Source organism: Schistocerca cancellata, chromosome 4, assembly GCF_023864275.1.
Source record: "Schistocerca cancellata isolate TAMUIC-IGC-003103 chromosome 4, iqSchCanc2.1, whole genome shotgun sequence".
Classification (NCBI taxonomy): Eukaryota; Metazoa; Arthropoda; class Insecta; order Orthoptera; family Acrididae; genus Schistocerca; species Schistocerca cancellata.
The window spans coordinates 825770110-825795847 of record NC_064629.1 but is presented as its reverse complement, the minus strand read 5'-3'; the positions used below and the strand labels follow the sequence as shown (position 1 = coordinate 825795847).

Sequence of the window (25738 nt, the reverse complement as noted above, 5' to 3'; positions counted from 1 at the left end):
TTGAGCTTAGTGATCAGGAAAACCTGTGTTTACCACTTGTATGTTATAGGCAGATTTGAGTGTATTTAACAAAATGTGGTCTGCAGAGGTTGTTGTTTTTTTTAAATAATCATCTTTGAATTTATTGGATTTTGAGAAATTAATATTGAAGTCGCAACATACAATTATATTTTTATTGGGAGAGAGAATTTCTTCCAAAAGTTCCTCCATGTGGTTGTGAAATACTTTTTTGTCTCCATCTGGTGACCTGTGCACACAAATAATTGTGTTTTGTCTTGATATTTCAACTATAGGGAGTTCTAGATCTTTTTCACTGGACAGATAATGGTACTTAATAACATTGTTGAATTCAACAGTTGTTCGTGTACTGAGCAGGATTACTGTCACAATGACACATTTATCAGCAGAATAAAACTAATCTGTTTTGTGGTATTTTATACCACATGACTTTGAAAAGCAGTAAAAGTGAAGGTATAAACTAGGTATATTTTACTCAATGGATATCAAAACACTGAGAGTCCTAGTAGATATTTTTTTGTAGTTTTTCCTTCTCATCCTGTCTATTGATTCAGGATTCCATTTTTTATTTAAAAAAATAAATTTTAATCCTGTTTTTTCTAAATACACATTGCACACTGATTTCAGTTTGTTTGATTAATTTCCTTTGCAGTTTTATTCACTATCATTACTCTTATATTCACATTTTGCACATGTAGCACATGCATATCTACAGTAACAGCACGCTTGAAAGTAACACCCATGTTGGATGCATCTGGAACCTTCATATGTAGCAACACTGCCTCAGTACTGTGGAGACTAATCTGTATCCAAGTTTGCTGTTGAAAGATGACAAATTACAGTGACTAGATTCTTCTATGTGGGATAACTAATAAAATTCTACCCTAGAAGACAAATGTATTTTGAATTACACTGAGGTGACAAAAGTCTGGCGATAGTGATATGCATGTATACAGATGATGATAGTATCGTGTACACAAGGTATAAAAGGGCAGTACATTGGCAGAGCTGTCATTTGTACTCAAGTGACTCATGTGAAAAAGTTTCCAAAGTGTATGGCTGCACAACGGGAATTAAGACTTTTAATGCAAAATTGTAGTTGGAGCTAGAAATATGGAACATTACATTTTAGAAATCACTAGGGAATTCATTATTCCAAGATCTGTAGTGTCAAGGGTGTGCCAAGAATACCTAATTTCAGGCATTACCTGTCACCAAAGTCAACGCAGTGGCTGACAGTCTTCACTTAATGACAGAGAGCAGTGGTGTTTATGTAGAGTTCTCAGAGCTAACAGACAAGCAGCACTGTGTGAAGTAACTGCAGAAATCAGTGTGGGATGTACAATGAACGTATCCATTAGGACAGTGCAGTGAAATTTGGGCTATGGCATCAGACAACTAACATGAATGCCTTTGCTAACAATAAGACATTGCCTGCAGTGACTCTCTTGTGCTCATGACCATGCTGGTTGGACCCTAGAGACTGGAAAACTATAGTCTGGTCAGATGAGTCCAAATTTCAGTTTGTAAGAGAAGATGGTAAGGTCAGAGTGTGCCACAGACTCCATGACGCCATGGACACAAGTTGTCAGCAAGGTATTGTGCAAGCTGGTGGTGGCTCCATAATAGTGTGGGCTGTGTTTGCATGTAATGGACTTGATCCTCTGGTCCATCTGAACCAATCATTGACTGGAAATTGTTATGTCCGGCTACGTGAAGGCCATTTGCAGCCATTTGTGGATTTCATGTTCCCAAACAACAATAGAATATTTGAATATTTTTGTATGACAATGTGCCATGTCACTGGGCCACAGTTGTTTACGACTAGTTTGAAGAACATTCTGGACAGTTTGAAGCTTTCATGATTACGGATGCCTATAGAGGCAGCATGGTCCAATATTTCTGTAGGGGACTTCCAGTGACTTGCTGAGTTCATGTCATATTGAGTTGCTGCACTACTCCTGGGAAAAGGAGGTCCTACATGACATTAGGAGGTATTTGATTACTGTTATCGCCTCAGTTTATGACTAACTACAATAATTTGATGCCTAAGCAATTTTTTTGTCAAATGATTATTTAGCATATGTGTTATCTGCAGTGCTTGATGATTCTGTGGCCACATTTGAAGTAATCTGAAATCAAAGATCTTGAATGCCAGTCCATTTTTTCCCTGTTAGTGTGCTATTGAAGTTTCATTTGTGGTTCACAATTCTGAATGTACTGTTTATCTTTACAGAGTTGGCAAGAAGTTGGGTAAAGATGTTTATGAGGTCCCCACTGGTTGGAAGTACTTTGGTAACTTAATGGATGCTGGAAAACTGTCACTGTGTGGCGAAGAAAGCTTTGGGTAAGTTACTGTCCAATTCTGAAACATGTTAAAGAGAAACAGGATGTGAATATTAAAACAGAGTGGATGGGTGGGAAAGAGGGGGGAGGGGGGGGGGGGCAAATTTGTTTGGTACATAGCCCTGTGACTGCAGTAAAGAAATACGCACAGGTGCATATTAGAGGAAACCGTGACATAAAAGATTATTGTTCTTGTGCATGTCACTTTGTCACTATAACATTTTTGTCCTTGACTGTTTAGGATGTCTGCATTATCTGCTAGCCAGTTATTACTTTACATCTCATCATTCGTGACAAAATACGTAGTGGTAAGACACTGAACTCGTGTTCAGAAGCACGGCAGTTCAAATCCCTGACCAGCCATCCAGATTTATGTTTTCTGTTATTTATCTCAAATGTTGTGTTGGTTTCCTCAAAATTGCATGGCCAATGTCCTTCCCTGTCCTTCCCCCAATCTGAGCTTGTGTTCCATCACTATACAAGGTAGCAGCAAAACACACTCGCTGTTGCCATGGTTGCCATGTGGGTAGCATCATAAGAAGCAATGAGTACCAAATGAACTCTTATTGTTAACAGGGTTCATGAGGCAGTACTGCATTTCATTCATGCTGCTGCATTTGCAAATTTGTTGCTACCCAGCATTCACTTATGCTGTACATTTGTGAAGAGAGTAGAGATTTTCATCACATAGTCCTGTTGTTTTAATTTGTTATCTAAGATGATTGGGGTTGAAAATTAACAAAGCCAAGCAAAGGGAGCCATATACAAGACGTATGAATTTCTTTGTGACCTTGAAGACAGTGTCGGAAGGTACAAAATCTTGTCGGCATCACAGGCTGCAGCAGCGAAGGTGGGCAGTGTTCCATTGTAAACCATACAGAGAATATTTGCGGAAGCACAGGCAGTGGAAACCTGTGTTCAGGAAGTAAAGTTTCAATCCCTGAGGAAAGATATTAGTGGCAGAAAAAGTGTCACTTACTTGGACAGTTTCCAGAGGCACAGTTTTTCATCACACTATATTGATTTTCATAACTGTGGTGAGTATCCCACAAGACAAAAAATAGCAGATGCTTCATATGACAAGATTACTTTCACAGGGTGCCGCCATTGAGATCTTTTTTATTAGAATACAAAAATACAACAATGGAAGACACATTCTGATGGAGAGATCTTGTATTGTAGCAACTAGGGTAACTGTTCAGAGAAAAATGCACAAAATCAGAAAAGAAAAGCATTGTTGCCCTATTATTTATGTTGATGATGAGACCTGGCTAAATCAAAATAGTGCCAGAAAGTGCATCCATGATCCCGATGTCGTGGCCTCCGCATGTAAGATACGGAAAAACTAGTAGAGGCCAATCTCGGGGAAGATCATTTTGGATTCCGTAGAAATGTAGGAACACAATAGGCAATACCGACCCTATAACTCATCTTAGAAGATAGGTTGAGGAAAGGCAAACCTACATTTATAGCATTAGAGAAAGGTTTTGACCATGTTTTTTGGAATACTCTCTTTCAAATTCTGAAGGTGGTGTGTAAAATACAGGGAGCGAAAGGCTATTGACAACTCGTACAGAAATCAGATGGCAGTTATGAGTCAAGGGGCATGAAAGGAGGCAGTGGTTGAGAAGGGAGTGTGACAGGGATCCCCGGTGTTATTAAATCTCTATGTTGAGCAAGCAGTAAAGGAAACAAAGAAAGAATTTGGAGTAGGAATTAAAATTCGGGGAGAAGAAATAAAAGCCTTAAAGTTTCTGTCAGAGACAGCAAAGGACGTGGAAGAGCAGTTGAACGGAGTGGACAGTATCTTGAAAGGAGTATACAAGATCAACATCAACAAAAGCAAAACAAGGGCAATGGAATGTAGTCAAATTAAATCAGGTGATGCTGAGGGAATTAAATTAGGAAATGAGACACTTAAAGTAGTACAGGAGTTTTGCTATTTGGGCAGCAAAATAACTGCTGATGGTCGAAATAGAGAGGATATAAAATGTAGATTGGCAATGGCAAGAAAAGCTTTTCTGAAAGAGGAAGTTGTTAATGTCGAGTATAGATGTGTCAAGAAGTCTTTTCTGAAAATATTTGTATGGAGTGTAGCCACATATCAAAGTGAAACATGGATGGTAAACAGTGTAGACAAGAAGAAAATAGAAGCTTTTGAAACATGGTGCTACAGAAAAATGCTGAAGATTAGATGGGTATTTCACGTAACTAATGAGGAGATACTGAATAGCATTGGGGAGAAGAGGTATTTGTGCCATAACTTTACTAGAAGAATGGATTGGTTGATAGGACATGTTCTGAGGCATCAAGGGATGACCAATTTAGTATTGGAGGGAAGTGTGGATGGTAAAAATAGTAGAGGGAGAGAGAGAGATAATACACTAAGCAGATTCAGAAGGATGTAGGGCGCAGTAGTTACTTGGAGATGAAGAGGCTTGCACAGGATAGAATAGCATGGAGAGCTGCATCAAACCAGTCTTTGGACTTAAGACCACAACAACAGAGTAGGTTAAAACTAACATGCAAAGCAGAGTAATGCTTTAATGGTCAAAGAATTGAAACTGAAAGAGATTCATAATTTAACAGATGGGCAGTAACAATATATCTGGATGTAATATACCTTTGAAATCAACGAGAATGCTGTGTTGTTTCGGAGCCATAATAAATTGTTAATAAGTCATTACATGCTTCTGCCTATAAAATCTTTATTTCAGTGTGCTATCTGCTGATTTTAAATAGCATTTCAAATTGAGCACCTTGTAATGAAATGTGCCAGACAGCGTTGTCTGTGGTATAGTTAGCCAGATTTGGCTCAACCAACAGGAACAAAAGACTTGCGGCTTGTGATAACTGAAGTGTGCTGAAAGGAAGTGTGGAGAAAAGGTGGAGGGAGGACCTTTTACACTTGTCTCATGAGCCACTGCTTCCGCTGCTCCCTAGTGTAATGACTTTGTCGTTCATGTGATGTTGAACCCTAATTTTCTCACTTCCTTTTTGAAAATACTCTGACCACTTCCTTATAACAAATGTCCAGGCAAGATCTCTCTTACCATTTTATTAACTGGTGCATCATTTGATACTGATATTGCAAGTTAGCAGTTGAAGTATTTATTATAGAATGGCTATTTCAGTCATGAGATCTTTAGCTACATATCTACTGCTCTCAGCGTAGCCTTACAAACAGTTGCTATATGATGTGTGGAATGTGTGACTGTGCACTTCCTCTATCTAGTAATGGAGATAGACCAACAAGTTCGATAAGAGCAGTATAATGAGGCAAGATTGACATTGCCTCCTCATTGTAAGAACTGTGATAATCTGCTGCCCTCTGAAAAGTGAAAAAAGATTGAGGGGAGAGAAAATGTATATCCTCTTTCTGCAAGTATCAAAAATACAAATATTTTAAGATACAGTATGGTACAAATTGCAGGGAACAATTCTCATATGTCAAAGGCTCAATAATAACAGAAGACAGTAAAACACTACCCGCTCAGATAGCCGATTGCATTAAAGTGCTCGCTTTGGGACATGGGTAGGGGCACTAGTCCCAGATCAAATCGGCTCTGCAGATTAATGATGGGGATTGGAGAGCTGGCCAGTCTGGGTGTGTGTTTTAGGTGTTTTTCCATATCCACGTAGGTGAATATTGGGCTATCTCCTCAGATACACAATGTGCAAACATCTTGTAACACATCACATTTTATAATGCGGAGGAGCTGGCTGTAGCTTTAAAAAAACCCTTTGGGAGTGATGATCCCATAATAATAATAGTTTATATATGGTTAAAGTGGGTGGTCTGCAAAAATAGATGAAGTACCATACCAATCCAGAGCCAACATTGGCTGGGTAAAGGATGTGCGATAGGAACAAAAGAAGAAAGGATTAAAACACTAAAAACTATACTTCCAAATCTGCAGCAGATGTTTGCAAAATATTGTGTATGTATTCCTCTTTGTCATTAGTATTTATTATGTATAAGGATTTAAAACTGCAATTGTCTTGTTACTTTGAAGGGGACTTCATTGTTGCAATGGATGAGTAAATTTTGGGATTGATTTTAGCATGATAAGGGATGCATGGCAGGAGTAAAATTTGGGTGTACTTTCGGATAAAAGAAAGTATTCTGACCTGTGTATGTTTTTACTGTTTTTGCTAGAATATAAGTTATAAAGCAAATTATTGCTTTGTTTCAGGACAGGCTCAGACCACATCCGTGAGAAGGATGGGGTGTGGGCAGCTCTTGCCTGGCTTTCAGTTATCGCAAATTTAAAAAAATCAGTAGAAGAGATTCTAAAAGATCACTGGGCAACATATGGACGAAACTATTTTACTCGGTAAACTTCTTTTATTATAATAATGCTGTAATAAGTAAGTCGGTTGGCCTGGTTTAGTTTTGTACTATCGGCTCAATGTTCATTTTGATAAAGCAGAAATGCTTCAGCTGTAGTTGAATTTTGTGCTGCTAGAATTAATTAGTGAGACATGCCAGTTTACTTCATTATTTTGATATTTGTAGACAAGTTAGGAAATTACATTGCTATTTGTGGTGATGCCTGCTTTGATACATGCGCAACTGCAAGATACAATGTTTAATTTAGTTTTCACTTGTTGGTGTAGTGTTTAGTGTTGTTGTGACTAATAGTGCAGTTTCAGTTTAAAAAATTCTTCATTCTTAGGCTAAAAAAAGAAAGAAAGAAAGAAAGAAAGAAAGAAAGAAAGAAAGAAAGAAAAATATTACCTGTAACTTGGAGTGAGAGCAAATTTCATACCTCTCTCAATTTCACAGCAGTTGCATTAAGCTTTAAGAAGTCAGGGTTTTTGAGTTGTGTGCTGGCCATTGCCTCTACCAGTGTAAGGTTTTGACATGCTTGTGTGTCCACAGTAGAGCATGATGATGGAATACTGTGTGTACAGCGTTGGTGTAATCGCTAAGAACATGTAAGATTTCTATGAAACAAATCTCAGCCACAAGGTGATCTGCACACCAATGAGGTGGATGCTATTGATACAAAACAATTGGTAGTGGACAATCCCTAGGAATCCTGCTACCAGTAAAAGACAATCCTTGGGGCTCCTGCTGTATTCTTGTTGTATTAAGGTTGCCCAGGCCTTGTGCTGATCATTATTTCTCATGCATTTTGTGGACTCAATATGGGTCATAATAACTGAAAAAACTACCAGGAACTAGGGTTGTAGGCTGTAATGAAGCTTTAACACTCCACATATTGAGAATTCAACAGCAGAGCCCTCTTGGTGAAAAATCTATTACAAAAAGTGGTACAACACATATTTTGTGGAATAATACTTGCATTGTCAAAGAGAAGAGATTTGCAAAATTATCTGTCTTCTACACACAAAGGACTGCTAAGAACTCTAAAATCTATGAAGTATGTTTATAATGGAATGCCTCTTGGGTTTTCTATAACTTGCAATAAAGCCTGCAACCTTAAGAGAAAGAGAGGTAGGTGTTCCAGACACAACACCTGCTGTCAGTAAGAAATAATAAACCATGTTGCAACACTGCACAGGGAATTTTCTTTGATATTTATAAGTGATTAGAACATTTCTAGATTGTTGGCAGTAGTAATTTTAAATCTCACTTAAACTTTGAAAGGTTCATACTAACCCCAGCAGTTGCTGCTTTCACTGGTATCATAAGAAATATCTTGGAGTTAGTGGTGAACTGTTGCCTGATTTAGACATTAAAATCCAAGTATCTCGATAGGCATTATCAGTATGAACACAGAAGGTTTCACTCCTCACTTTACATTATGCTTGATTATGTATTAACCGTCCGATAGTTACATTTTTTGTTTTTGAGGAGGCTGTCTTCAATACTACATGCTGGTGTAACGTATGTAGACGGTACCACAAATGGTATTTCCTTGTCCAAAGTATATAATATCCGACAAAAGGAAGCCTGTGCCTTGCCTTTAATTTGTAAATGACTTTTCTGTTTTAAGCCCCCTCTTCCATCACTCTTACAAAAATTTGTCAGTGACAACTGACAGTGAAGTTAGAGAAGTTTACGGAGAACACAGGTTGTAACTTTTGACTCAGGAATAGGTGTGTTAGTTTTAATAAAAGTGTTTTAAGCTTTCCTGAATGAATGCCGTTTGAACAATTCTAAAAATTCTGTGATATATTGTGGATTTAATTGCAGTGATAAACTGACTTGACTACAACATTTAAAAGCAACAGCTCTGACTGTGATCAGTATTCTTGAGTGCCACATTGTATGAGACAAAGGGACTGTTGGTCAGTAGTTTTCAGTACGCAACTTTTAAAGAAGATTCATTCCACAGCGCAGAATTACATGCTCTGAATGAACGCATTGGTGGATAAAACTATTGAAACTTTTGCTCTGATTCCTGAAATGGGAGTGTGTGCCTAAAAATCATCTTCATGTGGGAGAATGACTGGCTGGAGACGGCAAATGAAGTTTCTTCCTCTGAACCTACCTTTTTCAGCTGTTTTGATGAGCGGAGTTTTCCTTATACTTTTATGCCTGATGAAACATGACCATCTCCTCTAACAAGAGGATAAAATGGCAGGTTGTTCTTGTAGTGTTACTGACTAAGCAGTTCAGTTCATATTTTAACTGAATGTCGTATACAGGGTGATTTTTTTCACCATGTACAAACTATAGGGATTGATCGATAAGAGGATATGGAACATAAAAGTCTAATGAACTTATGTCCAGAAATGCATGGTTTCCATGCTAGAGACCATTTATTCCATTATACATTGTCACAGAGACTGTGGTCTAATACACACTGTTCCATGCAGCCACAGTTACAGTATGTGTTGAACATGGTTTCCATGTGCCTAAAGGCATGTGTGTATGCGCTGTAGCATGTTTTGCCTCACACGTTCACATTGGCCAGGCTGCATCCGAACAGTTCAAAGGGAGCATGAACATGCTGCTCCAGTGTCTCCACATCTGGAATGGGCTCTGCATACACAATACTTTTGAGATAGCCCCATAACCAAAAATCACATGAATTGAGATCTGGTGAATGAACAGGCCATGCAACTGGACCCGCTTGTCTGATCTATTGACCAGGGATCCATCTACCAGGGAAGACAAGATTGAGATGCATCTGGACATTAATGACGAAGTGGGCTGTAGCACCATCATATAGCACCCTTATAAACCTTCGAATCCTCAATGGCACTTTTCCAGCAAGAGAGGCAAAAGTCACCTGCATGAAACACAGATAGTTCCAGCCTGTTAGGCAACGTGAAAGGAGGACTGCTCCCAAAATAAGGTCACAAATTATGCTGGCCCACACATCCTGGCTGCACCGATGCTGATGATTCTCTGTCACCATATCATAGGGGTTCTCCATATTATCCCATAGATGACTGTTGTGTTATGAAAGTTAAAGATACCACTCCATGTAACGGTGGCCTGATTTGTGAATAGGATGGATGACACAAACCCCAGAATCATGGTTACCTGGTTAAGAAACCAGTGACAAGCACTCCCGATGTGGAAAGTCTGTCGCTAGTAAGCCCTGCATACACTGTAAGTAGTAAGGTTCAAATGGCTCTGAGCACTATGGGACTCAACATCTATGGTCATCAGTCCCCTAGAACTTAGAACTACGTAAACCTAACTAACCTAAGAACATCACACACTTCCATGCCCGAGGCAGGATTCGAACCAGCGACCGTAGCGGTCACGCGGTTCCAGACTGAAGCGCCTAGAACCGCACGGCCACACCGGCCGGCAAGTAGTAAGGGTAGTAACAATTGTTGTGGAGAATGTTCCACACGGTCATCTGTCTTACACTTTTCTGGTGGACCAACTGTCTGATACTGACACTGTGGTTGCCTTCAACAGTGTTAATCATGTTTTCCTCCAAGTCTGGTGTCTTAGCACTTCAGGTAAGTCCTTCATGATTTCATGTTTCCTGAAATGACCCACTCTCAGACAAACAGTGAAACACTGTTGTTAACATTGAATGCTGCAGTTGTGGTCGGCATGGATAGGTCTCGTGATACAAACTTGCTGCCTGCTGCTCATTGCCAGTTGCCTTTCCATAAGTAAACACCATGTCGGCCAGCTCTTGGTTCAAATACACAACTATCATGTACAGTGCTTTCTCACATCCACTACAAGGTGAGGTGAACCACCAAGGTAACTGAATCGGACTCAATATTACCAATTACTATGGCAGGAGAGGGTGCTAGGATGTGACGTATGAGGAACAGTACCACCCTCTAGAAGGAAACCATGCATACTGTAACTGTGGCTGCATGGTACAGCGTGTATTAGACCACAGTCTCTGTAACAAAGTGACTCAATAAATGGTCTCTAGCATGAAACCCATGCATTTCCAGAAATAAGTTCACTAGAACTTTTTTGTTCTGTATCCTCTCATCAATCAGCCCTAGAGTTCGTACACGGTGGAAAAAGTCATCCTGTATTTAGACAAAATAGCAACCACAGGTTTTTCGAAGAAATATGACCTTAATTTAAAGTGAGGATGTGCAACAGAATTGTAAAAGCTTTTTTTAGGTCTGGTGTTCTTAAATTGATGACATAGGATGTTAACATATTTGCTGGGGGTCTGCCTCATTTAGTTTTTTTTTTTTAAGTGCTGTGCCAGCCACATTTATGTGACATATTACTTTAGTTTTTTTAGATAATGTGTATTTTCAACATGATTTTTAACACAATTTTTATGATATGAATGAAATTATTATAGTTTTAATTTAATTAGGTGTGTGTGTGTGTGTGTGTGTGTGTGTGTGTGTGTGTGTCAGTCAGTCTTCATTACTTTTTATGTTAAATTATTTTTAGGTATGATTATGAAAACTGTGAAAGTGATCCTTGCAACAAAATGATGGCAGAATTAGAAGCCCTGGCTACATCTGGAGCCTTCAAGGGCAAAGAACTTTCCTCCAATGGAAGGAAATATGTTGTCAAACTTGGTGACAATTTTCAGTTCACTGATTTAATTGATGGGAGTGTTGCAACAAAACAGGTAATAAAAAGTTGTGTAAACATAACTATATATCTCTCTTTAGCTTTAAAAATGTGTGCTTGCCAGTTTCAATCACTGGCTTTCAAACGTAACCTTACCATTTTTACCCTTCTTTGTATTTCATACAGTTCTCTCAATTACATGCACATAGTGACTTCAGCATTTGTAATATTGCTAAGATAAGCTGAAATGTTCCAACCCATATTTTATTTTTTGTGACTGAGTAGGAAGAGTTAAGCACTGCCACTATTTATTCCCGTATTTTTGTATGTCAGTAAAACTCACAGGGTAAGAAACTGTAGAAAATAGTGATGTGTTGTATTACTTACAGCTGCGGACATAACCAAAGAGATATGCTGTAAGAAAACTGTCAGCTAGAAGTAAAAGTGATGGAGGAACATCAGTGCACAGATACTTTATTACATTACATTACATCAGAATATTCATCCTCTAAGAAGACAGTAACAGTACTTGGTATTCTGCACGATTTATTTGCAGTCACAGCTACACAAGTCCTTTACAAGATGACTGATTCCAACACGTGCGGCCATAATCAAACCTTTATTCATCACGAAATGATCAATCTAAGTGACAGCATGACTGAAATCCTTGAGCAGTCACCACCTTTCTCATTCAAAAAATATTTTTCCACTTTTGATTAACCAATTGCAGATGATGATCCAGGACAATTTCACACACTGATGAACTGAAATAATTCAAATATGCTATTGCTAGATTTAGAAATTGATGAGGGCTCTGGTAACTGATTATGGGTTGTCATATGTGTGGACAGTAGGCAGAAACTAAGCTGCTCATGGATCAAACATTGCTGTCTAGTAAAGTTTTTATTCAGTCATGGTTTCTGATTTGATTCAGGGTGGTGAACACTTTATACTGAGGTGACAAAATTAGTGAGATAGCGCTATGCACATGTACAGAAGGTGCATTGGTGAAGCTGTCATTAGTACTCAAGTGACTTATGTGAAAAGGTTTCCAACATAGATGGCTGTGCAATGGTAATAACATACTCTGAACACAGAATGGTTAGTAGGAGCTAGACACATGGGCATTCCATTTCAGAAATTGTTAGGATATTCAATATTCAGAGATCCACAGTGTCAAGAGTGTGCCGAGAATCCCAAATTTCAGGCATTACCTCTCACCATGGACAACACAGTGGCCGGTGGCCTTTACTTAACAACTGAGAGCAGCAGCATTTGCATAGAGTTGTTAGTGCTAACAGATGAGCAACACTGTGTGAAATGACTGCAGAAATCAGTGTGGGACGTACGATTAATGTATCCATTAGGACAGTGCGGAAAAAAATGTGGTGTTAATGGGCTATGACAGCAGACGATCAACATGAGTGCCTTTTCTAACAGCACAGCATCACCTGCAGTGCCTCTCCTCGGCTTGTGATCATATCTGTTGGACGCTAGATGACTGGAAAATCATGGTCTGATCAGATGAGTCCCAATTTCAGTTGGTAAGAGCAGATGGTAGGGTTCGAGTGTGACACAGACTCCATGAAGCCATGGACCAGAGTTTTCAACAAGGGACTGTGCAAACTGGTGGTAATTCCATAATGGTGTGGGATGTGTTTACATGGAATGAACTTGGTCCTCTGGTGCAACTAAACTGGTCATTGGCTGGAAATGGTTAAGTATGGCTACTTGGAGACCATTTGCAGCCATTAACGGACTTCGTTTCCAAACAATGATGTCATGTCATGGAGTTACAATTGGTGTGGAGAACGTTCTGGACAATTCAAGTGAATGATTTGCCTAACATGAATCCCATCAAACATTTATGTGGTATATTAGAAAGGTCAGTTTGTGCATGAAATCTTTGTGCATGAAATCCTTCATAGACAACACTTTCGCTATTAAGGACTGCCTAATGGTAAGGTGACCACTGGGGATAAGTGGGAAATCTGGGACCGAGTCTTGATCCAGCACAGATTTTCGTTGTTGTCATTCCATTATACACCTGATGGTTGTCCATATTCACAATTACAAATACATTTCACATATTTCATAACGGCTGTAGTGATCACAGGAATGTTCCTTTGGACATGCGCATGCATGTCCAAAGGAGCATTGCATTGAAATTCAGAATAACACAGGCACTTGTTTCAAGATTGTAAAACAGCATCCATTGTCGTTGTTGAAATTAAAGTGCTGCTCAAGCCATCATTGTGTATCAGTATCACCTAGCAAAATGCCTCACACATAGCCATGAGGTCATAGGGCAGTATTCATGGCATCTGCCTGGAGGACGCTTCCCACATTTTCAAGTCATAATGCAGGACTGTGCACAGATCCCACAGAAATACTTTTCACACACTGTCTGTGATCTTCCAAAACAATAGTTTTCACTCATGTGACCATGTTATCAGACCAGTTGCTGTGAAGGCAAAATTGTTTTCTTCTTTGAGTTTTCACACCCATGAATGCACATCCGTGACACTGTCACCACACATCTATCTCGACTGGCCATGAATTTCAACTGGTATCACACCTTGCAAGTGGAGAAAACGAATGATTACTCACTGTTCTTGTAATGGAAAAATCATTTGTGGTATTAAAGTCACTCCTCACTCACAGCCTAGAATCATATTTGCAGTACAGTGCTGCCATCTGTGTCTTTCACACACAAAAATGTCCATGTCGTTTAAGCAAAATTGAAGGTTTCACTCTGCTTCTGGTTTTGAGAAAGAAAGTCGGGGGACCTCAAAAGTTGAACACACCTGGTAGCGCATGCTCAGTAACTGAGTTCCTTCCTAAGTTGGTCAATTATTCTGTGTCCATTCATGTCTTGACCTGTTTAGTAGTAACCACTCCTATATAAAAAAGATGCCATGTAGTAAACTTGTAATTATATAGGACTTATATAATATATATAATATTATAGGATTTATTACTTGTGGTCCCAGCAAAATTGAACCTCCTGAAGGTAAGTGTTGGTCAGACCTTCTGTCTCTTTGTAATTTTAACACTTTTCTCAACTGAAGTATCACTTATTTTACCTCTGTAAATACTTCATATATGTGAAAAATGCCAAGTTGAACTGTGGTCCATATTCCTTATTAAATTTTAAGTTTCTCTGTTATTGGAGGAAACCATGATTGCACCAAAAGGACTATTGCCTAGTGAAGCCCATTGGTATCCAAATCAACCTCCCACTTGATTACAGATTTACATTTATTCCAAACAGTTAGAAGTTTGCTTTGAACTGGCACTACTCTTTACTGCTGAAATAATGTTGCTGCTACTGTTCTCAAGATTATGAACTTGACACTCAACTGAAAGGTTCTTAGCTATGATTTTATCTGCTTAAACTGTTACGTTAAATGATGAGTTACATTAGTATTCACGTGAAAAGAAAGAACATTTGTCTCGTGTCCAAGTTAATTCATTCATTAGGGAGCTGAAAATGTAGCATCATTTTTTTTTATAAATGATTAGATGTATAATTTTTAAAAGTTTGCCACATTATGTGCCTGAAGATGAAAAATTATTGTAAAAATAAAAGAACACTGACTGGAGATTATAAGAGAGAATAAATACTTTTTGTTCTTTACAGCAAGAGCTAACTTAGTGGAATATTTGCTTTTCCAAAACTTAACCAGTTTTTCCCCAGGATAGTCTTTGCTTATGTTGATGGTGCTAGGACAGCAACCAGCCACAAATCTACTTTCAGTTCCTTTATTCAAAGGGTACTGTTACTGGTTTCGAATCATGATTCATCCTCAGACGGTTTACACGCTTTCTTTATGACCCATGGTGCGTTTTTTACAGATTAATTGTTGTGAAACGTCGGTTTGGAGTGTTTGTTTTCATGACATTCTTCCAACAGATGTAAATGCATTTCCACTGCATTCTTATTGTTGCACAGGTAAATTGTTCTCACTGGACACTTTAGATTTGTCATTGAGAAGATTTCTACCACGCACTCCATGTTTTGATACATACCTATGTACGTATCAAAACATGTGCGTGGTAGAAATCTTCTCAATGACAAATCTAAAGTGTCCAGTGAGAACAATTTACCTGTGCAACAATAAGAATGCAGTGGAAATGCATTTACATCTGTTGGAAGAATGTAATGAAAACAAACACTCCAAACCGACGTTTCACAACAATTAATCTGTAAAAAACGCACCATGGGTCATAAAGAAAGCGTGTAAACCGTCTGAGGATGAATCATGATTCGAAACCAGTAACAGTACCCTTTGAATAAAGGAACTGAAAGTAGATTTGTGGCTGGTTGCTGTCCTAGCACCATCAACATAAGCAAAGACTATCCTGGGGAAAAACTGGTTAAGTTTTGGAAAAGCAAATATTCCACTAAGTTAGCTCTTGCTGTAAAGAACAAAAAGTATTTATTCTCTCTTATAATCTCCAGTCAGTGTTCTTTTATTTTTACAATAATTTTTCATCTTCAGGCACATAATGTGGCAAACTTTTAAAAATTATACATCTAATCATTTATAAAAAAAAATGATGCTACATTTTCAGCTCCCTAATGAATGAATTAACTTGGACACGAGACAAATGTTCTTTCTTTTCACGTGAATACTAATGTAACTCATCATTTAACGTAACAGTTTAAGCAGATAAAATCATAGCTAAGAACCTTTCAGTTGAGTGTCAAGTTCATAATCTTGAGAACAGTAGCAGCAACATTATTTCAGCAGTAAAGAGTAGTGCCAGTTCAAAGCAAACTTCTAACTGTTTGGAATAAATGTAAATCTGTAATCAAGTGGGAGGTTGATTTGGATACCAATGGGCTTCACTAGGCAATAGTCCTTTTGGTGCAATCATGGTTTCCTCCAATAACAGAGAAACTTAAAATTTAATAAGGAATATGGACCACAGTTCAACTTGGCATTTTTCACATATATGAAGTATTTACAGAGGTAAAATAAGTGATACTTCAGTTGAGAAAAGTGTTAAAATTACAAAGAGACAGAAGGTCTGACCAACACTTACCTTCAGGAGGTTCAATTTTGCTGGGACCACAAGTAATAAATCCTATAATATTATATATATTATATAAGTCCTATATAATTACAAGTTTACTACATGGCATCTTTTTTATATAGGAGTGGTTACTACTAAACAGGTCAAGACATGAATGGACACAGAATAATTGACCAACTTAGGAAGGAACTCAGTTACTGAGCATGCGCTACCAGGTGTGTTCAACTTTTGAGGTCCCCCGACTTTCTTTCTCAAAACCAGAAGCAGAGTGAAACCTTAAATTTTGCTTAAACGACATGGACATTTTTGTGTGTGAAAGACACAGATGGCAGCACTGTACTGCAAATATGATTCTAGGCTGTGAGTGAGGAGTGACTTTAATACCACAAATGATTTTTCCATTACAAGAACAGTGAGTAATCATTCGTTTTCTCCACTTGCAAGGTGTGATACCAGTTGAAATTCATGGCCAGTCGAGATAGATGTGTGGTGACAGTGTCACGGATGTGCATTCATGGGTGTGAAAACTCAAAGAAGAAAACAATTTTGCCTTCACAGCAACTGGTCTGATAACATGGTCACATGAGTGAAAACTATTGTTTTGGAAGATCACAGACAGTGTGTGAAAAGTATTTCTGTGGGATCTGTGCACAGTCCTGCATTATGACTTGAAAATGTGGGAAGCGTCCTCCAGGCAGATGCCATGAATACTGCCCTATGACCTCATGGCTATGTGTGAGGCATTTTGCTAGGTGATACTGATACACAATGATGGCTTGAGCAGCACTTTAATTTCAACAACGACAATGGATGCTGTTTTACAATCTTGAAACAAGTGCCTGTGTTATTCTGAATTTCAATGCAATGCTCCTTTGGACATGCATGCGCATGTCCAAAGGAACATTCCTGTGATGACTACAGCCGTTATGAAATATGTGAAATGTATTTGTAATTGTGAATATGGACAACCATCAGGTGTATAATGGAATGACAACAACGAAAATCTGTGCTGGATCAAGACTCGGTCCCAGATTTCCCACTTATCCCCAGTGGTCACCTTACCATTAGGCAGTCCTTAATAGCGAAAGTGTTGTCTATGAAGGATTTCATGCACAAAGATTTCATGCACAAACTGACCTTTCTAATATACCACATAAATGTTTGATGGGATTCATGTTAGGCAAATCATTCACTTGAATTGTCCAGAACGTTCTCCACACCAATTGTAACTCCATGACATGACATCATTGTTTGGAAACGAAGTCCGTTAATGGCTGCAAATGGTCTCCAAGTAGCCATACTTAACCATTTCCAGCCAATGACCAGTTTAGTTGCACCAGAGGACCAAGTTCATTCCATGTAAACACATCCCACACCATTATGGAATTACCACCAGTTTGCACAGTCCCTTGTTGAAAACTCTGGTCCATGGCTTCATGGAGTCTGTGTCACACTCGAACCCTACCATCTGCTCTTACCAACTGAAATTGGGACTCATCTGATCAGACCATGATTTTCCAGTCATCTAGCGTCCAACAGATATGATCACAAGCCGAGGAGAGGCACTGCAGGTGATGCTGTGCTGTTAGAAAAGGCACTCATGTTGATCGTCTGCTGTCATAGCCCATTAACACCACATTTTTTTCCGCACTGTCCTAATGGATACATTAATCGTACGTCCCACACTGATTTCTGCAGTCATTTCACACAGTGTTGCTCATCTGTTAGCACTAACAACTCTATGCAAATGCTGCTGCTCTCAGTTGTTAAGTAAAGGCCACCGGCCACTGTGTTGTCCATGGTGAGAGGTAATGCCTGAAATTTGGGATTCTCGGCACACTCTTGACACTGTGGATCTCTGAATATTGAATATCCTAACAATTTCTGAAATGGAATGCCCATGTGTCTAGCTCCTACTAACCATTCTGTGTTCAGAGTATGTTATTACCATTGCACAGCCATCTATGTTGGAAACCTTTTCACATAAGTCACTTGAGTACTAATGACAGCTTCACCAATGCACCTTCTGTACATGTGCATAGCGCTATCTCACGAATTTTGTCACCTCAGTATAAACTGTCTGAAGATGAATCACAATGATTCGAAACCGGTAACGGTACCCTTTGAATAAAGGAACTGAAAGTAAATTTGTGGCTGGTTGCTGTCCTAACACCATCAACATTTGTCTTCAAACAACAGCCACGGTCTCCATCATGTCATCATATGACAAAATTGCATTAGTCTTTGCTTGTTTTCTTCTTTAGTAGGTGTTCAACAGATAATTGTTTCTGTTGAGATGCAGCAGCTTTTTCTCACCAGTGAACAAAGTTTCTTTAATTTAAAGTTTTTCTCAACGGTTATCTTTCTTTTCACATCCAGTGCGATAATTGCAAAATTTGCAGAACAGTGATTTCGAATCTGTTGCAAGCAAGCTCTGAGAAGCATACTGCAGAGCCCTTTTATGAACCATATGACCAATTCTTGACAGTGGTACAGATAGAACTGACTAGTACTTGAAGTAGAAGCAGGATTGAAATAGCTCTATTTGCATTTTACAGGAAGATTCTCGGTTTAATCGAAATGCGTTGACGGGTTATGTTTCCTCGTCGCTGTAGTACGGAAACTGCAACCAATACTACAAGGCAGGTGTTCGTGAGCTTAAACAAATGACTTTGACCACCTGAGGGGTGTGGGATCAAGCCCCACCTCCTTCTGACAGGGCACCCAGCCTATACCCATGTTCTTTGTTTCTGCGAAAGCAGAACTGACGTGGTTGTAGGAATTGCTGATCCATTCTGGTGTTGTGAGAGTCATACTCAAAATCTGCAATGGATCAAGATCAGTGTTTTTACTCATTTTAGAATAAGAAAAGAAAATGAGCTATGCACAGAGCGAAGAAAAGCCAAGCGTACAAAGCAATTGATAGTGGCTACCGTACAGTTGCTTGCCAAGGTTGACAGCATTGTAAATGAAGTTGTTCAGGCACAACCTCTACCATTACCTTGTGCAACAATAGTTCAAATATTCAAAATCTAAAATTACCACATTAAAGTGGTGTAATTTTTCAGAATACAACATTCAGCTAGGAGCATTTCATTGTTCTATGGTGGTATGTCCCACAGCTGAGTCCTGCACTGCTATACACAACTTGTACCCACTCATTGTTTGATGTGGCTCCAGAGCATAACTTGTGTTCTCTGTGTTCATGTAGAGGTGTGCTGTTTATTTTGGAGACACATTCCTACACACATTCTTTTTCCTGTTTGGCTTTTCCAGATGCTGTGCTATACCAGTAATCACAAACTGATTACTGTTTCAATGTTTACATTGAGAAAATAAAGCAATTTCAAACCATCCCTCATGAAATTGTTCATCTGGATACTGTTAACTATGAAACAACATTTGTTATACATAAATTTGCATTTTGAGGCAGAATATGCGTTGTGTTTGTATTTATAGCAAATGTGAATTTTCAGGTCCCTAGTAATTATGAATATTTGATAACTTTCACAAATAAGTTATTAACATTAGTCAAGTTTTCCTTCCACTGAGATATAATGTATTGTATGTTGATGTCTCCATAGGGAATCCGTGTTCTTTTCGAGGATGGGTCACGTATAGTGTATCGTCTTAGTGGTACTGGCAGTAGTGGTGCTACTGTTAGAGTGTATATTGAGAGCTATGAGCCACAAGCATACACAGAAGAGCCTCAGGTAAGTAATATATTTACTATACTTGTAAATTATTGTAATTTCTTCTTATTAGATGTTTTCTGGCTTTGTGTATGCCATATTATGGAATTAAAGAAAGATGATTTATTTTTTAAATGAATCTCTTATGATTTCATGAGGCACAGAGAGAAAGTGAAATATACATAATATTTTACATATATTAGTATCTCAGAATGCAATTATTGGACTTTAATTCATAAATAAAAGGAGATTGATGATTGGAGTAATGTTTCTGTCATTCATGAAAAACCGATTTTACTTCCAATTTATTCACATAAAACACACATACAGTTCTTGAGACTATAGAGACCTGTACCTTAAATTATGAATTATTTTGTCAACAGTTTCTACAGAGCTGTGTTCTTAGCATTCATTTTTGGAAAATGGTAAAAAAATATCGTCTGAATGATATTTGAGGTGATTGTGAATGTGGTAGTAACAGATTTCTTTGCAACACTATTAAACATGTAAATAAAGAGCAGTGAACCACAAAAAAAACTGCATTGCAAAAAATATTAAGAGTTCTTGAGTTCAAACAGCTAAATGACCAAAACAATACAATTCTTTTTTACAGAGGGAGAAATAGATGTTACAAAAATTGATTTTTGTCTGGCTGTTAACTAGTTAGGAAATATGTGTTAGTTGTGATCTGACTGATATATATGCCATATAACATAACAACTTGCATGAGAACTTAACAATGAGGCTTCAGCCTTGAAACTAGTTGTGACTTAATAAATAAAGTGTGGTAGTGGAAGAGTTGTTTCCTAAAACATTAGTTACAGGCGCACAACTTGTTTTCCAGAACTGTGTGGATTATTATGAAGTATCTTAAGTTACATTATTATGCAGCTGCAGGTTTTAATTAATGTTACATTTGTGGTTGACATAAATGGGTTTGATTATACAAATAGTAAACCAATTTCGCCTGATAAAAGCATGAAAAAGGACTCCAGTGAGGATACATACATTATGAGTCAATTATTAAGTGGTATTAGAGGCAATGAATTGCACAGTACAGCAGAATATATTTCCTCGTTTTCATGATGTCCTCTGTTACTAATTTTCCTTCGTGAGGAGCTTTCAGATTTGTCAACAACCCACTCATCTATACAGATTTCTTCAAAGTTCTAAGTTTCACTAAGTTTGATATCTCAGTTTTAAAAGGGCTACGATGTTCAATCATTGCAGTATCACAAACCCTGATGTGAAATAATTTATGCATAAGAATGAATATTAATTTGAAAAGCGATGCACAAAACTATCATGTTGGATGAGTACATGAGTATATAAATGACTAAGACCTGCAATTCTCTGTGACATGAAAATGGCCAACAAAGTGCATTGGTGTTGTTTGTGTTTAGTGTTGTTACCAGTCCATGTAGGATATCTAAGAGTGTGAACAGTGTCAGATATAGAGTGGTCACTGAGAAGGAAATGGAGATGCTGCATACTATTGAGAGACAGAGTTACCAGCCCCTGACAGAATGTGAGTGGTCTCACAGCAACGTGGGAGCAGGCTTACTCGTCAGCAAGGTTCTGGTTGACCACACCTGACCACCCTAAAGTGCATAGCTATATTGTGCACCATGCATACCATAGTCCTTTCACATGCACGCCTGCCATCCTAGAACAAATAATGAACTCCCTGCAAAATTGTGTTATGCCGCACCATCGATGGGAGAGTACAACAAGAAAGACTGCTGTTAACACAATGAAAATGGCTGTGTTTGGAGTAGTGCCATGACCAGGAAGCATGAACAGCTTATAAATGTCATCACATGAATCAGTTCTGCACTAGCACAGATGAGAGTTGTTGGTGAGTATGGTGGCGATCTGGGGAGGGGTCCCATTCTTGCTCTGTTTCGGAATCGCACAGCAGTATTACTCCTGGTGCTGTGGTGTGGGGAAGCTGTCAGGTCGCAGTTGGTAGTGAATGCAGGAACTAGGACAGCTCGATGATATGCCACGGACATACTGCATTCTCGTCTAAAAGTAAGGTGGTGATATTTTGCATCAGGGTAATGCTCATCCACACAATACATGTCTCTATGAACTGTCGTCGCCTGTGGATGTTGAGGTACTCACATGGCCAGCAAGATCTGTCCCTGATAGAATGTGTGGGACCATATCAGGTATCAGCTCTATCCCAGTGGCAGTACCCAATGTCGGCCAGATTGCTTTAGGAAAGGATACAATGGTTTTATGACCCTCTTCCCAACTGAGTCGGTGCATATATCCAGTGATAGATGGTGCAACATCATACTGATATATAAGTTTATACTATCAAGTTACTCATACATTTGACTCGATTTTGTAATCACTTAAATAACATCACATACCCTCTCAACCTGGGAAGTTTCATTTCAATACCTTCTCCCCTTCAGTGTGCAGTGTATGTACCAGCTTTTTATGTTTAATCATCATTCTGAAGATTCTGAGAAATGAATACAAAGTAATGATTTTCCAAAAGCTTCTCTCCATGACTTCTTGAAGTTCAACACTTCAACAGCTATCCATTTATATCTTCACATTTTTGTTCATGAATGTTTAATGGAATTTTTTCCCAGGTGTACTTGGTACACAGATGCAGTTACTTTTAAGGGTTCAAAACAATTCCCATGGCCAGTGTCCTATGTTGTCAATGGTCTCCTTAAGAAGGCTCAAATGTTAGCTGCTTTAGTGATGGGATGTTTTGATGGCACAAGATCCTTTGCATACCAGTTCCTCTGGTTTCTTTTGAGGAACTAGTGCCAACAGTGAGGTGTTGCAGAGAGCCCCTAGAGCAATTGGAAATGGATGAGGGGAAGGTATTGTCATGTCTTTAGTCTAGTAATTAGATTCACTGATTACTTACATTGAAATCCCAGGTTAAATTACCACACAAGACACTCCTGGTATGTAATGACATAGCACGGGCTCCACATAGCCTCATTATGCCAAATGAGAAGTTACATTAATATCCAAGTACCGAAGCTGACACACCAGCTGCCGATACAGCAACAAATTGAAAGGCATTTACCCTATGAGATTTTGAGTTACCAAAGAAAACCTAAAACAGATGACCAGACAGTGATTTTACCCTTCTCCTGTTACGCCATATCATATCCTACCTCAGCTTTACAGTTGTGATTTGATGATGGTGTGCATTTTCTGTGTTGCAAGTGGACTCATTTTGCATCTAACTTCATTTTTGTTGGATGAGCCTAAGTCAAAATTAAGACACGTAATTGATACTTTACATGAAGGCCAATTTGCAGAACTGCATTCCATCACTAGTTAAGACTTCTAATATTGAGCTACCAGAATGAAGCATGTTTCCACAGGCTTCCAAATATCCACCTCTCTGTTACTGGTTTAAGTGTGATAATATCAACTAACTGCAAACCTCCCTGATCTGTGTGCTGTAAGAACAAATCCGAACACTACACAGGCAGTAGGTGCAGTGGGAGGCATATTCACTAATTTTATATGAGAAGGTTTCTATTGGTAGCCACTGTTGCTAAGTATCTAGATCAAATTATTGCTTTCAAAACAATTCATTTTGTTTCTGAATTAGTTGTACCAACATAATGCCATGACTATGAAAGGATCAAAAGCTCCAAATGCAAAATTTGCACTGTGCTAGCTGATACATACTTAATCTCACTGAAACCCTCTGCACAGTCATTAAAATGGATCCATGGAAATATTACTGTTAAGTGGTGTGACTGGAGCATCTGGAGGATCACCGTGGAAGCCTTTCCACCATTTATATTAATTGCACATTGCTTAACATGTTTAGTACCACAAGCACTCTGATGATTCGCTGCTGTGTCTCATTACAATAACAAGATACTTGGAAATAATATAAATAAAATCATTTCATTTCACCAACAGAATACAGATAATTTGCAGCTCAGTCTAGTGAAAAAAATTTTGCTGACAATGGCATCTCAGTGAAATACGAATACTGGAAAAGCGTCACAGTAATTTCATCTCTTTATTGTTGCCAAAATGTTATTCAAAACGTGATTTGTATTCGAGAATGTGACAGTCACTGCGGTTAGGCTTGCATGGTTGTCCTCTGTGTAGTATTTCTGTTGGCCTCAGTCATAACCAAATTAATCATCTTATTGTAAAATACATTGCAAACAGAGTGATTCGAAGCATCTTGTTGTATGCAAAGTTTTCTTTTATTATAATATCTGTTTCACATGTCTGCCACTAACATCATACAGTACCCACGTGACCACAGATTGACATCTGCACCCAAACCTAGAGGTTTCTATCATTACTATCACAATCAGTGCCACTGACATCATGATTGTCAACAACTGTATTTTAACACACACCTGAGTGTTCAGAATCATCTATTTCAAACCACGAGTCTTTCAACAATGTCAGTGAAAATGAAAATGTTGTGAAATGTTTCACTTTTGGTGTGAGAATTGTGTGAGTTAATGCTACTCATAACAATACTGAATAAGCAGTCACCCTTTCAGTTTTAAAGTACATTTTGCCAAAAAAGGAAAAACACAGTAACAAGTCATTGGACTCATTTTCCTGCACATCCACACCAGCATAAACACAAATATATGCACAGGATAGCAAGAAAATGATAACAAGTAGAACTGTAAAAATCTAAAACTCTATCAAGACTCTACTGTTACTACCTTGTATTGAGATCACTTCTAAATGAAACATGTCGTGTGTTTCAGGTCACATATGGCCTCCCCTCCAGTTGTATTACAAATAAGACATCCTTTCTTAAAGGGGATCATGGGGTCAGTTCTGTCCTCACGGTAGTCAACAAAATGTTTTTAATAAAAGTTTAGATTGTATGTCTTCTACGAGTGACAGTGGAACAGAATCCACTCAGTGTTAATATCTTCAGTGTAGTCCTTTTAAAAGCATTGCTGCTGTTGCCTTATAATAGTTTCTTATTTTGATTTCAGGTTGTCCTCAAGCCACTTATCTCACTCGCTTTGGAGTTGGCTCGATTGCAAGAATTTACTGGACGTGACAAACCTACTGTTATTACATAATTGAAAATTATTTGTTGAAGTTGTTTTTATCAGTGATGTATGTTTGTATGGAATGTCTGTACAGTAATAAATATTGTGTATGCTGTTATCATAAAATACGGTGTTATAATCATTTTCTTCCTGTCTGGTACCACAGCCTTAGATTTGTTGAAGGGCATTGTAATGGTTCCACCTTGGTTGTTGCTTACACGTGTTTAATTTAGTTTCACTCAGTTGGTCAATTTTGACCATTTTCAGAACTGTCATTTCTGCAGTTAGTGTGATATACAGTATTATGACATGTTGCCCACAAATTACCAATTGCGCAAAACTATATAAATATGTGCAACAGCTGAAACTTCCTGGCAGATTAAAACTGTGTGCCCGACCGAGACTCGAACTCGGGACTGTGTAACAGCTGATGTGGAACCATTACAATGTCCATCTGTGTTACTTATTCAATTATTATTCTGCACGGTACCCACAAAAACAAATTAAGAAAGTGTGAATCATGCAGTAAACTTTCACTTTAGGAGGAGGCACCTGTTTGACTGCCAAACAATCCCTTGCCAATTATCTTCAAGAAAAGCTCATTTATCAGTAACCTACTTCTCTTTGTGAATGCTAACAGGATATACATATTTTTCAGGTCA

The 25738-nt window shown here is 38.4% G+C and overlaps 1 protein-coding gene across 1 annotated transcript in view; it reads left to right on the top strand.

Annotated features, from left to right (window-relative positions):
- LOC126184864 (phosphoglucomutase) overlaps positions 1–25202 on the top strand; it is a 40703-nt gene extending 15501 nt beyond the window's left edge. Inside the window, exons 7-11 of the mRNA XM_049927480.1 lie at positions 2255–2365; positions 6561–6701; positions 11180–11363; positions 19933–20061; positions 25017–25202. Of these exons, the coding sequence (XP_049783437.1) occupies positions 2255–2365; positions 6561–6701; positions 11180–11363; positions 19933–20061; positions 25017–25106 (655 nt within the window). The 3' untranslated portion in view covers positions 25107–25202. The remainder of the gene's footprint in view (positions 1–2254; positions 2366–6560; positions 6702–11179; positions 11364–19932; positions 20062–25016) is intronic.
- The last annotated feature ends 536 nt before the right edge of the window (positions 25203–25738 follow it).